Raw genomic sequence first — 14,616 nt, 5'->3', positions numbered from 1 at the left:
ACCCACCAAAGGAAGGGGGACAGAGAAGAGGGAACGTGTTAATCTTATAACACATTTTAGCTATTGGAAATACTGATCATTTTATCAGAATAACCACAACGTTTCACTAACTAGTCAGAAATCTTTATTTTTGACGATCAAGCTTCCAGAAAACTGATTTATATTGTATACCAAAACAAAACAAAACAAAAAAAAAGGAGTGAACCAACAACTATTTTAATGCGATAAACATCCATTCCAGGTCTAATTCACATGTAAATTAAAATACCTGATGATGAAACCGAGCAAAAGCACAACCACAGAACATCATTAACCCAAGCCATCACCCTACTATAACTGCTGCCATGAGTGTTAGTGAGTGATCTGTATAACCTTTTACACAGCACTCTCTAGTGGGCATGTTCTAGATCTGCAGTGTAAACATCCTAAACACACCCTGTGGAGCACACACACTCAGAGAAACTGAGAAAGTTAAGCAAACGTGAGTTTCATTGGTTTGTACGTTTGTTTTTCTTTTCCATTATGCTTCAGATTTTAGTTGAAAACACTCAACACTATGGGGTTAATGAGGGAGGACAAGGAGGGAACTAGAAGTGCATTTGTCTATGAGTTAACTTGGCTGTAACTTAATCTGTAATTATTACTACCTACCTGTTCTTTGGTGATTTTAAGCAATAATATTAATTCTGTACATATGTAGCAGAACACAGCAGTTAGCTTGACTTAGCATAAATGATGGAAAGTGGAGGAAACAGCTAATCTGTAGGTGTACAAGCAATGAGTTGCAGTTTTAGGAGGGTGTTTGTGCTGCACTGCTTCTTTGGCAGGTGCAGTAACTTCCTGGAAACATAATGGTAAAGACAAGGCCCCAAAAAGTTGCTGCACCTGGCAAATAATTAGTGTTCAATAGCATATTTTCAAAATGTCAACCTATTTTAAGCAATGGGATATGCCATATTCCTAGGGAGTTCATTGAGGTAGGCTTACATAAGAACTTGTAGCTTTGACATGTATCACTCCAAACAAATGTACAGGTTAGTATTTGGGCATTTCTTTTTTACACAGAGGTCAGGGGTCAACTGATGAGTCCTCCATTAAACCTTTTATTCTCTATTACCTCGAGCCCACTATTTGCAAGGTGAGAAATCCACTACGAAAGACATCCTCCTTCAGCAGGATTGTTCTGTACATAGACACACCATACTTCAATGCCCATTTTAAAAGTGTACATAGAGAAATCGATAAATATCTTTCTAACCTGCAGAAGAAATGGCAGAGCAAATAGATATAGGCAGCTATAATTCAACCACATCTCACATGTGTTGTTTTTTTTATGGTCATTCAGCTCAAAATGCTGGGAAGCATATTGTTAAAGGAAAATAATGTTCATAACACAGTATTGGTTTTCTGTCAAAGACTGAACTCAAATTTATAGAAGCAAAAGTAAGAGCAGTTAAGAAAGAAAGCAGTATGAGGACGCCTACCAAACTCAGACGACTCCAACCCTTGAACCCTGACCTCTGCTTCCATCACAGCGCTCATTTCACAGGTTGTCAACAACCAAGACATTTAGATAAATAAAACTAAGGAAGAAAAGGCCATAATTGTTGCATAGCAGAGCTGGTTTATCTGTCGGTATCATGAGGATATATTATTTGACTTTGTTAAAAAGGGAAAATACATGCATGTGTTAAATAAGATGTGACTTCTACCATGCATTGTTAATGTTAATCTATGTCAAAGTTTTGGATGACTACCAAAACACATAGGCTTAGTATAGCACCCACAAAAAAAAAACTACTTCAAAGACATCTTCTGAAGCATTTGGAATTGACCTTGCTGCAATGCTGCTCAAACTTTCAAGATGTTACCACACAAATTTGCAACTCTTGTGTTCACTTTTGCTGTTTTTATTCACATACAAGGGAGCTGGTATTTTTTTATTTGATCTAATTTTTTTCCATTTCTGTTTTTCAATACAGAATTTCTTCTCCCAAAATCCCAGACAGTCCACTGTGATTGTGCAAGGGAGAGAGGAGGGCATGTGTTTTAACAATACTCAGTCTTCAGTGGCGTTTTCTTATTTCTTCAGCACTCATGTCCTTAAGCTGCCTTATCAAACAATGACCCTTCCCTCCCACTATCTGCCTCATTCCCACAGTCTGTAAATGCACCTCCCCATATTCTCCTGAGGAAAAAAACAAACACTAATCTCCTCTTCTCTATCTCCACAACAATACAGGCATTCTGACAACAGTAGGGTTGGTTTCCACCAGGCCCTTTCTATTCACTTCCTCTTTCTCCTTTCTTCCCTTACTCAAGTTATTTTGTGTTCCTCAGTTTTTTCGGTAGCGGTTCTTTGGTTTCTCACCACAACCAGTCGCCTCACAAGACGACAGACCAGGCTGCTTCCCAGAATTAATGCTACTCAGAAGGGCAGGCAGCTCATTGGTGATTGCCCTCTCAATCTTATCTAGCAGACAGCCTCCAATGTATGAGCACTGAGCAGCCAGGGGCTTGAAGTTGGTGATCGGGTTGATGCCAAAGAAGTCACGGTAGGCATCACGGTTGGGCAGGTCAAACTTGCTGACGTTGGTCTTGGCTAGGATGGATTTGAAAATGTAGAACTTGTCAGGGTCGTCCACAATCTCTTTAAAGACTAGTTCAGGGTCACTGAAGAAGCTCATCTTCTCTTTAAAGGTCTGGACATAGCGGTCCACCAGCAGGCCATGGATACGTACTCGGATGCCATGCTGGCGGATGAAGGCAATCTTGTTCTCCATGCGGTTTTCAATCACCTGGTTCAGATCTTCCAGGAGGGAGATCTCCTCGCGCTTGAAGAGCTCGCGGCTGGTATCAGGTGCATAGTCATATGGCCAGAAGGAGCTGACATAGACGCGAGGAGGTTCAGTAACATTGATGAGGGGAGCCAAGCTCCAAAACAGCGCTCCATAGACTCTCATTAAGTCCTGGGTTGCCAAGCTGTCAGCTTTATTGAGGATGATACGGATCTGGGACTCACGACCCTTCAACTGCCGGAAGAGCATCTCCAGCTCCAGACCAACGTCAAGCTTGGTGGGGTCAAACACCACGAAGATCAGGTCAGCACGGTCAATGAACCACTGGCAAACATCATTAAAAGGATAGCCTAGACAAAAAAAAGACAAAGTTAGTGTTGCCTTTAAGTACTGAGCTAACCAGCTGCTTTATATTTGAACGGTGGCATGTGAAAATCTGCAAACTTAAGGTAAAACAAATTCTGATTTACCTCTCTCCTGCTGCTTTCTGTTCTCAATAATTCCAGGTGTGTCTACAAAGGTCACACGCTCCAGCAGCTTGTGAGGCATCTCAATACCAATCAGCTTTTCCAGAAAGTTTTGGCCAAATTTCTCCAGGGGAGAGAAGGAGCGAGAGCTGTCTGCTGCCATGACAATGCCCTCAACAGAGCGGATCTTCTCCCCATGCATGATAACAGTGAACTCGGAGGTAGTGGGCTCAGCTCCTGAAAACAAGTAAAGGGAGAAACAGAGGGAGATATAAGCATGAACAGCTTGACACTAGGAAACAATTTCAAGAAAAAAATCTGAGTTAATCATATTTTATAACAGAGACCATAGATCACTGCATGGCCTTTATAGGATTTTATGGATCTAAAGTAATTAGACACCTCTGTGATGTATCTTCCCACACGATAACTTGCATACATACAAACAACTTGCTTCGCACTCAAACCTGTGACATTCTGAGAAGGCAGCTGCCTTTCTAAAGCTTTGGATTTATGATAGCATTTTAGGATTACCTCATCTCAACTGGATTTGATCACAAATGGGATTACAGCATTTAAAATGGTTATTGCTAGTTCAAAAGGAAAAGGCGTGCAGCATACCTGTGTAGAGCTGATAAGGGCTGTCATTCAAGCCCAGGAGGTAATTGATCATTGAGGACTTTCCTACACTCCAGGGTCCCAGGAACAGCACCATGGGCTTGGAGGTAATCTCCCCATCTGTTGGACAAGTACAGAAACAAGTTATTATAATCTTGGCAGAATGGCTAAATAATGACGAAGATCTTGCCAAGTTCATCCCAAATTTTATATGAAATATAGTCATGAAAATTATGCTGGGATTTTATTTTTCTACCAAAAAGTAAAGGTGCAAGAACTACTCTTCGTCAATCACCATCATCAATCCATCCACAAGATATTCTGGATGTGTGTTTGGGATGAACTACAATGCACTTCAAGTTGCTCTTACTAGAGAGCACAGAGGCATTTTTTAATACTTAAAAAAGGAAATAAAAGAATGACAGGCAAAAATGCGACACAGTGAAGCTGTTAGACTTGTTTAATAGCATAAGAGAACATTCAAAGATTAAATGAAATACTGCAGCCATGTCTTTGACAACAAAGCACAACACACTCTGACGTAAGACTCAACAGACCAAGGCTTTCAGAGCAAACTGTGTAGCTCAGCTAACGACCATATGTATAGTGAGTGGACATGGTGAAGGGGTGGTTGTGTGCAGATAATCTCATATAGCCTACTGGACCAAACCTGAACAAATTCAACACAAGACAATGATGAAAATATCATAAGAATAATAAAACTCAAAAAAAAAAAAAAAAACCCAAAAAAACAAAAAACAGAAAATGAATTATTTTTTTATTTCAAAATGTTTTATTGCTAAATGTTGCTAATGATAATACATTTTGAAATGGAGAAAAAGCTAAATAAAGAACAAGGTGTGTAAGAAGGTCAGTGACACTCCTAGCCAGTGACTGACCACCCCTCCCACCAGTGCCCCTCTTGCTAAAGCCAGAACTGCACATGCAACCCCCTCCATGTTTCTACATTTTACACATCTTCATGCTTCATTTCTCTGTAAATACTTTTCTCTGATTCTAGCAAATTTAAATTGCTCGTTTGTTTCTACAACAGAGAATATGTCATTTACATTTCTTCCCTTTTAATTCTTTGATGTGGAACTGTTTTGATCAGAGATTGAATGAATTTGAATGAATAAATCATGAAAACATAAAGTGGTCTTGATTCACATTGGGTATGAAGACCAATGAAGGGGGGAGAAGGAATGGGGCTGAGCACTTCAGGCAGTGCCATGCACAGGTAAGCCCCCACCCACACCCACCTGTGGCTGAGTCCCCCAGGGTTCGTCCAGGGTAGGCTGTTAGATGAGGGGACCGGAAGGGATGGGGGAGGACAGGAGAGGTTGAAGTACAGAGAAGTGAAGGGAATAGGAGGTGAAGGAGAGTGATGAGAGCTCAATGAGGGTGTGAGGTGTCTACAAGCAACAGGGAGGGGTAGAGTAACACTGTGCATGAACGGATGGGAGATCCTCTCCGCAATTTAGTCCCATATTTGACCTGATGTGTCAAACATGTGCTTTCACAAAAGTATTTACACTGGTAAAAAAAAAGTTTGGAAACACCAAGGTATTATTGTGTTTTTACACTGAAATGTAATAAATGAATACCAAAACACAGAAAACATGTTCCCCACTGATCTGTAACAAGCAGGTCAATCATCTACACTAGAAAGATTACTTTTAACAAAACAGCCACCATTTGCTACCTAACCAGTGTTAAACATTAAAGCTTCTATTTTTTCCAGTGTAGATAGTGTTAAATTGATCATGCATGCCCTCCCAGGTGTTAGAACATCTTCAAATAAGTTAATGTCCAGTAAACCAATAACTTGAGTTTATGTTTGACTCTTCCTGCATTGTCAGTGTAAATTAGAACTGAAAATGGCCAAATAAGAACACCTCTGTCAGCTATGCTCACCACTACACCACCATCGCTGGACCACCATATGGAAAAGAAATTAAAGATTTCTTTACAGAGACATATTGCAACTGAACCCAATCAGGACAGAAGATGCAGTGGAAGACCCAAATGCACATATGCTTAAGAAAAGACCTCGAAGGGTTCATTGCTGAATAAAATGAGAGAAATCCCTGTGTGCAGACGCTGCATAAGAGACTCAGAACAGGTGTTTCAAACTTTTTCTTACCAGTGTGTACCTACTGTATGTGAACAGGCAACAAGGTGAATCTTTTTGTCTGTATAGTTTTAACTGTGCTCTGCAAAACAAAGATGTATGTTTCTATAGAGACACGACACAAGTCATCTTTGACAAGTTTCCATGCATGTTAAGCCTGAAACACCACAAGAGGGAAGCTTTGTTTCAGTGTGGGTAAAAAGTTTGTTCTTGGCTGTTCAGTGTTGAGTTTACTGTGAAGAAACAAAGCAGAGTGCAGAATCATTCAAAGATCAAACAGGGACATTACAAAAAGTGTTAAGATAAAAATAAATAAATAGAAGAAAAGGGGAAGAAATGGCTGGCATTTATTTCTAGGGAGTTCAGTGTCTTCTTCAAGGCTGTGCAGCCACAGACTGAACCACCAAACCTATGGTTTCTGAAGACCAAAAATATAATGTTGAAGCATGGTACCATGTTAAAACTATAGTTCACAATTTTATGGTTTAGGTAGACGGTATGTGGCTTTGACTTGATTGGACTTTAAACTGAATATGAGTGGGTATGATTATACAAATGTTCTGCTCTACAGACAATAAATCACCTTTTTTTATTGTCAAGATACAATTACAAATTTTACACTGATGATGTGAAGATGATGTGTTCAAACAAGTCGACAAATCAGTCACCAAAGCAACAAAAACAGAGAACCCACACAACAGAACAAAGTGGAGACACAACAAAAGTCTCTGTAATACCTGAGATCTCGTGCTGTCTCAGCTCATTGTACTTGTATGCCTGCTCCATTGGCTTGATGGATGTGTGGTAGATCTTCCGCAACCTCTGTAAAGCCGCTGATGGACAAGGAAAAAGAGATTAGAGGTAAATATTTATTATGTGTTAGAAAAAGGAGTCTGAAAGGTGCATTTTCAGAAACAGTGAGAATTAACTACTTACTGTTTTCTATATATTCTATGTGTTAAAACATCTTTCTACTTACCTGCATAGTCTCCTGCTTTTTCCTCAGTTGCAAGTCGCAGCGTCTCATCAATGTGAGATCGATCTCTGAGGACGGAGGTGAACTCTTCTTCTTCTTCTGCAAATACATAAAAAAACTTAACTAGTTTCAAGTGCATGTCCAAAATACACTGCTAAAATGATAGGTCTAAGTGAGGTTGTTACAGTTTCATTATGATGCTCACAGCCACTCATACTTTCTTGGAGGCACATTATTCAGTACATCCTGTGTTGTACTATGTGTCACCACTTCTAGCAGAAATTCGAGGGCTGTCATGAATAAATGTTTGCAAACTGAGCCTGAAGACACTTGGAGCTCCTTGCAAACCAAGCTCAATCATTTCTCAATCATTGGGAAAAAGTCCTAACTTCAGTATCTGTGTGCACTAGAAAGCAATCTGTTTTAATGCTGGATACATGTCCACTCATGAGTGTCATGTCTGCTTTTGAACACACTTAGATTACAGCTGTTAGTATAATCAGCCCTCAGATCATAGGTCAAACACTGAAAATAAACAAAGCCATTTGTTTGGAATTAGTTCGTTCATTCATTCATTCGTTCATTTGTTTTTCACACAGCCGGGAAGTCAACCAGGAGATACATCTTTCAACAGCTGGACAGTCACATTTTGGCACGATATGCCATTAATTCCCAATGAAAAAATGAGAAAGGAAGTAAATATGAGTGTTTGTTTGGTATCACCATTGGCTGTTTAACCAATGAGATGGAGAGAGGGACTTCCCCACTTTCATATTGGACTCAGAGGAGAAATCAGCACTGGACTAGGTGTTCCCATCAGATATATACTCGAAATGAGACAATGATGTGCAATCCGCTGTCTTTTCCCTTCTATATTTACCCACCTATCACAGGCTAATCACACTGTGAGGCCAGTCCTTGTGTGCACAGGCCTCAGAGCAGACCTCTCTGCAATGCCTCCTGCACAGTCCTGCCTTGGACAAACCTGCTACAGCTATGAGTTAAAAATAGGGGCAGTCAGGAAGTCTTTCTCGTTCACATATTAGTGCCGTGGGGGAGTTATGAGTATTAGTATCCAAGCTACCAGACATTCCCCTAATAGAGTTGTTAGAGAATTTTAAAGGTGTTTACAGTATGTTAGTGAAATATAGAAGATGACAGAGTAGTAGTATCAGTCTGTATAAATTACATACTATAATCTGAATATTGAGGTTGCATAAACAAATGGATTGCATGCATCCTGTCAGTACAGCTCGGTTAACTGGCACAGGAAACATATTAACATAGTTCAGAAGCAGTTCCTCACTTTATTTTAAAATAAGATATAAAACAGAATAAAATATATTTATCAAAAACTGATACAATAATATGACATTTATAATCGAGAGACCAATATGGAGGATCAGAAAGGATTAAGAATTGGTGTTGTTAGGGCATGATCTTGTGATCTCAGCTGGTGATGTGGAACCTGCTAAGCACACGTCATGTTTGGGTATTTGTGCAATACTCAACTCAAAAACTGTCTGGAGTTTAGAAGGTAACAAATGGATATCTCTTATGATAGAGGAACTAACTTTGATTATTTTATGTGAGCTGCTGTCTGATGCACTCACCCTTCACTCTGTTTGGCATGCTATATACTGTAAATGGGGGACAGGTCAAATATACTGACAGTGACAGTTTGCAAGCACATCTCCACTCTGGTGTATTGCGAGATCCAACACACATGTTGTTGCTGGCTGTGTAATTTTAATACTCCTCTAACATACTCTTCACAACTGCAAATCACCAAATTTCATAATGTTCTTTTAGAAAAGATATTAACAAAATAGCTTTTTTTACAAGTAACATAAATACTGTACTGTTAAACGTTTGTATCACAATAAATGCAGTGTTGGATGATGACACTGTTTTCTACATCTAATAATAAACTGTAGTATAACAGTGTGGGAAGAGTCCACCCTATCAGAGTGCAGCACCCTCATGGCATCCTGCACCGTAACCTGGAGTACAGCCACCGTCCATGTGGTCAATGACTTCTAGTGTTTCTGGCTAAGAGTCAGAACTACATGTTGCATTAGCCGAAACTGATCAAATGACAAGCAAAATCATCTGTAGGCTGGTCTGTTTACAAGCCTTAAGTAAACTTGGTTATATTCTATATTATATGGGTCTTTAAGGCATAAATATGTTTTTATTCAGTAAAATAAAGTCGTGTCAATAGATTTTTTACAATACTGAGAATTGAGGGAGCAGTTTCCATCAATTAAATGATCTGTGCACAGCTAAATGATAACTTGAAGACCCCCCACAATGACTTATTGTATGCAGTAGGCTTTAATTGAGATCCAAACAGTTGCTCATTTGTGGAGCAGTCGGTTAGGGAACAACGCAGAACCACTGATTCTCCCTGAGTCAACCTGCTAAAAATAAACCTGTGTAATGTTGCTCCCAGCACGGTGCAAGAACAAGGCTAACCAAAAGGTTAGCAGCCAGAATTAAAGCAGAGTATGAGTAATGCTGCAATCCCTAAAAATATTTAGAAACAAATCTATATGGGTCGCTTTGTATTTGGGCATCTAATTGGCTACAAATGTAGTTTTTACTCTTATGAATGTACAGTCGAACATGGTTGAAGAATCTTTTCAAAGCAGCAAGGATTGTTATGTGAACTCCAACTGGCATGTTTGCCATGTCTCAATCCAAATGCTCAACTCAATACACCGTGTAATGAAGCAGAGAAACAAATTTAACATTTCACACCTAAGTAAAATAGGTTTTGTTTACATTAGTTTAAGAAATACCAGGTGTCATCGTCTTGAAGCACCATAGGTGCCATTTTGCTATTGAAACACGCTGCATGGTTCAGCTGTGTGCCATATTTAGAAAAGAGAATTAAGTCACGACAATGAGTCAAACATGTTCACAGGATTTCAAGATTTTTCTGGCATAGAGAAGTCATCAGTCAGAGATAGATCAAAGATGCTAGAACATGGAGGTTAAAGTGGCTTTTGAGGAACAGATCGATGTACCAGGTCTGTTTCTGCAGCACAGCACACAAAGCTTCTGTAACTTGTCTCATTTCTCAGAGGAGTTGCGTCTTTTAACACTGGCACTCTTGAGTGGGCCTTAACTGCTGTGAACTTGTTAACACCTTCCAATCCAGTCAATCCCTGATAGAAGCCCTGGGACCAAATTCCACAAAGATCAGAGAGGTAGTGTTGCTTGTGGATGGTGGGCCTTGCATCAGGACTCAAAATTAACCCTGCAGGCGCCAGGGGAGTTGAACCCTGGACATCTGTGCCCTCATTGAAGCCGTTGCCACACAACCTTCCCTCAGTTTGGAGAAACATTCTGGCGGCATCTGAATATCCTGCAGGATTGTGGAGCCTAGCATGGCGTCAGCGGCTGGGTAAGTCATGCCTCAACTATAGATTTTTATTTGGAGGCAATTCAGTCATCAGACTTCATGTCAATCACCAATTGCCAATGTAAAATGTGACTATTTAAAGACCCCCCTCAGTTTTATTTCACTATCGAGTTAGTAAAAAGATTTATAAAAAAGCTCAGTATTTTCCTGAAAACTAAATTAGCACGTGCATGATTTGTGACATTATAAATTGTAATTGCAATCATACATCAGCAAATAACCTTAACTAGAAAGAAAATAAAGAATGTCAAATTTGTATTGAAACACAAATATGTACTAATTACTCAAAGCACACAACCAGGAAATAAAATTACATATTATATACTTATTTAGGCCTGCATGTTTGTGTTGGGACAACATGTATCTGTCGTCATGTGCATTTAAACTGTATATACTGTATTACGAGTCTCTACAAATGTAAAAAGATCATGTTCAGCTCGTAGCACAGTGGAAGTAATTTAATAATAAACCCTTATCTAAAAAAATGCACGATTCTCCTCCTAGCAAGGGTTAGAGGCGTGAGGGCAGTCAGCAGATTATGTGTTGGGCATGGTGAGAAGAGGCCACGGATGGCAACAGGTGGAACTAGTTCTCCCCCTGTAGTCAGAAATAGCCCCACAATGGGTCAGAAAGTGAATGGAGGAGGGGGCAGAATGGCTGCCTCCTATTAAGGCTCTGACTGTTCAGTCTGGAGACTCTGAGACATTAACATCCCACAGAGCCGACTCTGTTTCAAGGCTAACCAAGAAGCTATTACTTACTCTACAATGCTTTCACACTACAGTATGTTCTAAAAATGAGTATATTTGAGACAGAAAGTCTCTACGGAGTAACTCATACAGCCTTCTAGACCCAAACACTTGTGCATTCTGTTCTGCAGTAAAAAAAAAAAGCCAAGCCACTGATAACTAATTGATGAGAATTACAGCTAAACCAATATAAAAAATTAACAAGTGTGTTGTTAAAGTGCAGCCTCAGAACCTAAGAGCCAGCACAGAAAACATGTGCTAACCCCAACCCCACTCCAAACACATTATGACTTGTCTTACATATAAACATTATGTATCACAGCCTGTTTGAGACCTTGATTAGTTCTTCACTCCTGTGTGTTTACACTTGAGTAATACTATCCACTCCTAGTTCAGTAAAATCATTTTTGGCCTCATCGATTTGCAGTGGGGAGAAATGTAGGTACCCCCACTCCATGTGATCCACTACGTTGGCATGTGGCACGTGTGGGACTTCCCTCTGATGGTAATAGTGGAGAAGACACACCAGTCGCACTAAACTGCCTTACTATACACCTCTCCTTAAGACAAGCCCCAGCGCCCCACGTCCCAAGGGCACCTGAATCCTTTCCTGGCTTTCAAACAGGAGAGCAGGGATTTAGACATCACATCAACACCACAGCATAAAGTACTTTTGCCCTTGTGCGTTACTTTGAGCCTGTCACTCCACTTCATAATCTGGTATCATGGAGCCAAGTTGGTCATGTAACACACCCACTCACACCAGCAAAAACAAAACATAAACAAGCCGGATCTTTGCTTTGGACTGAAAGATGAAAGCATGCCTGAAACACCTGCAGGTAAATCACTGTAAAGGAAATATAATGGCAGAATAAAGGCACCTCAATAATTCCTATTAACACAGTGTAGACTGCAAAGCATTATTATACAAAGAAGATTGCTTGGATCTTTCCTTCAGTGTCGAGGTGACAGAAATTAATGTAAATGACTGAGATATCACAGCATCAAAATGAAAGTGTCATCGTGTGGGTGCTGCACAATTCAGAGCAGTTGGGCAACCGTGTTGAAATGATAGCACATAGATTTTATATTCCTTAAAAAGGAGATTACCCTTTCTGCTTGTCTTTGCACTTAGCTACTTCAGTGGAGTTCATGACACTGACCAAACTGATCAATAATACAAATAATTACAAACTGAGCAGGATGGAGTTCATAGACCTCATAATTGTCTGTAACCTGCAGATATGGAAGACAAAAGTACCGCATACTCAATACACAATCAATACACATTCTGCACATGTAGTAAATTTAGAGCCCCCCCAAAAAGACACCTGCAAGGGCCTGCAGAAGGGGATTTGAGGGTATGAGCTGTCAGTCTGGCCCCTCCTGCCTGGAGAATGCATGTCCCTATAAGGCCAACTGCTGGGAATAAATTGTGATTGTGACAGTGCAGAGTGACAGCAGCTGTGCAGCATATCTAAAGGGAAGCATAGGGCTGGGAGGGGTGAGGAGTCAGGAGAGAAGGGGAGTCAAATGGAGGGAGGCAGGAACTGTAGTGAACAGTGTTGGGTTTCAGTAGGCCTTCCAATCTTAGACACCTGACAGCAGCCTGGAATATGGAGGCCTGGCTCAATGCTGTCGAGCTGAACGCCGCCCAAGGACGGACAAGGGTGACAGACAAGGGTAAAAGCAACCGCTACAATCCAGACCCACAGACCAGTTGGCATTTATAGAATGGCTAATCTGAGAGAAGATGTTGCAGCTATGACATTCAACCCCACAGGCACCGTGTTATCACATTTACTGTGATTGTCGGTATCCCTGTAGTTTATGATGCCATGGAACATCACAGCAAATGCTGTGACCTATCTCTCAAATTAAAAGAATGAATAGTGTGACATTGTTATTATTAAATGTCAAAGGTAAAGAGAGGAAAAATATTTCCATTGAAGCTCCTGCGGCTGTTCTCCTCTCCTTGGTTAGACCAAGACTTTCCATCAGCTGGTGCCATGCGTTAGAAAAGCTGACATGCTGTCAGTCCACATGAGGAACTGAACGCTAGTTTGCATAATCCTCAACTCCTTTTCTTTAGAAACTCATTAAAATGGTAGAGACACATTTCCTCATAGACTAAAAGCTGCAGTTATTAAAATATTGTATTTGTTTTACATAAAAACATGAGAAAGAGCCACCTAAATCTGTCATTTGTAATGGGTACCAGCAGTTTAATTAGAAACGGGGGCAGATTTTAAATAGACAGGCATGAGGCAAAGAATAAACAGGATAACATTTCTGTATCTACCTTAGACCATCCTAGGCTGTGTCCCAATAGTTGCCACCGGCAATTTCTAAACAAAAGCCCCCAGAATCAACACAAGAACCTGCTTTTGGCCACATCACAAGTCACTCCTGAATCTCCAACGTCTAAACCAACACCATGTCACCATTTCATCTATTAGCAGCTGCTGTATACAAATATATATAGTGCCACTCTACATAATCCAAGAGAAATCTTCTTACCTGCTGTGGCCTGCAAAAGCAGCAGGTAGAGGAAACAGCAGACTGAGAATGTACCCTTCATGATGGCTGCCAGGAGAACTCAGATAGCCACACAGACTATATATACTGAGGCACGAAGGTTAAAGGGCATGCGGAAAGCAGAGGCGGGGCTCAGTGAGAGCCAGTTGGTAGAGAGGGGCCGACATGTGTGTCTTCGAAGTGCAGCAGGAGTCATAGCATGTCACAGAGACTCTACGTGTACAAACAGCTGACTCTCCTTTTTAGAGAGGTCATAGATTGGTCATCGGTGCACTAAGACCTGGCTGTGTCTGTCAGAGACAACTCTGCTCATTGTCGATATTACAAAAGTTACTTTTTCATTTGTTCATCTATTTATAAGAAACTGTACAACAAAATTATTTATAATATAAGCAAAAGTAGATCCAAGATAAATAAAGGAGAAACGGGGAAGAAATAGGCTCCTGTCCACCTAGACCACCCATACCCCCAAACCCAATAGTGTACACACAAAGTGGAAATGAGGAAGGTAAAGCATTCCCACACATATTCCCCCAAATGCAAGAGGATGCTGATCGACAAACACACACACACACAGAAGCAAAAGGTAAGGGAAAATCATTTCAGAGAGAGTCTGGACAGTTATGGCCAAGTGGTCACCCCAGTACATGTTTTTTAAGAGATTCAGATTTAATTTACCAATTGCTTAGAACCTTTGCAGAAGTGTGCAAATGGTGCCACAGTCCCACATCATATGCATAAAGGTACCAGAGGACCTTAGAGTACAAAGGCTGCACAAAGCAGTTGTAGACCATAAAGCTAAAGTCACTCTAGATAAAATATTATTGTTATGACAGATATCTGGGCCTGCATTAAGGCAGGCAAAGTAGCCCACCTATCCATGTCACTGTGAACATTTTTGTAACT

At 40.4% G+C, this 14,616-nt stretch overlaps 1 protein-coding gene across 2 annotated transcripts; it reads right to left on the bottom strand.

Annotated features, from left to right (window-relative positions):
• Positions 1–78: 78 nt before the first annotated feature.
• On the bottom strand, positions 79–13,757 carry srl (sarcalumenin). 2 transcript variants are annotated; one of them, XM_026358009.1, is made up of 7 exons: positions 13,693–13,757; positions 6,997–7,092; positions 6,755–6,850; positions 5,146–5,181; positions 3,887–4,003; positions 3,269–3,502; positions 79–3,148 (listed from the first exon to the last, which is right to left on the bottom strand). In XM_026358009.1, exons 1-7 carry the CDS (start codon positions 13,751–13,753, stop codon positions 2,337–2,339), a joined length of 1,452 nt encoding a protein of 483 aa, XP_026213794.1. In that variant the 5' UTR covers positions 13,754–13,757; the 3' UTR covers positions 79–2,336. The 2 variants fall into 2 exon arrangements, with proteins under 2 accessions (XP_026213794.1, XP_026213877.1); XM_026358092.1 differs by lacking the exon at positions 5,146–5,181.
• Between the last annotated feature and the right edge of the window lie 859 nt (positions 13,758–14,616).

Source organism: Anabas testudineus, chromosome 8 (assembly GCF_900324465.2).
Source record: "Anabas testudineus chromosome 8, fAnaTes1.2, whole genome shotgun sequence".
NCBI classification, from domain to species: Eukaryota; Metazoa; Chordata; class Actinopteri; order Anabantiformes; family Anabantidae; genus Anabas; species Anabas testudineus.
Note: the sequence above shows the minus strand (reverse complement) of the source record. Positions and strands in the feature narration are given on the sequence as shown.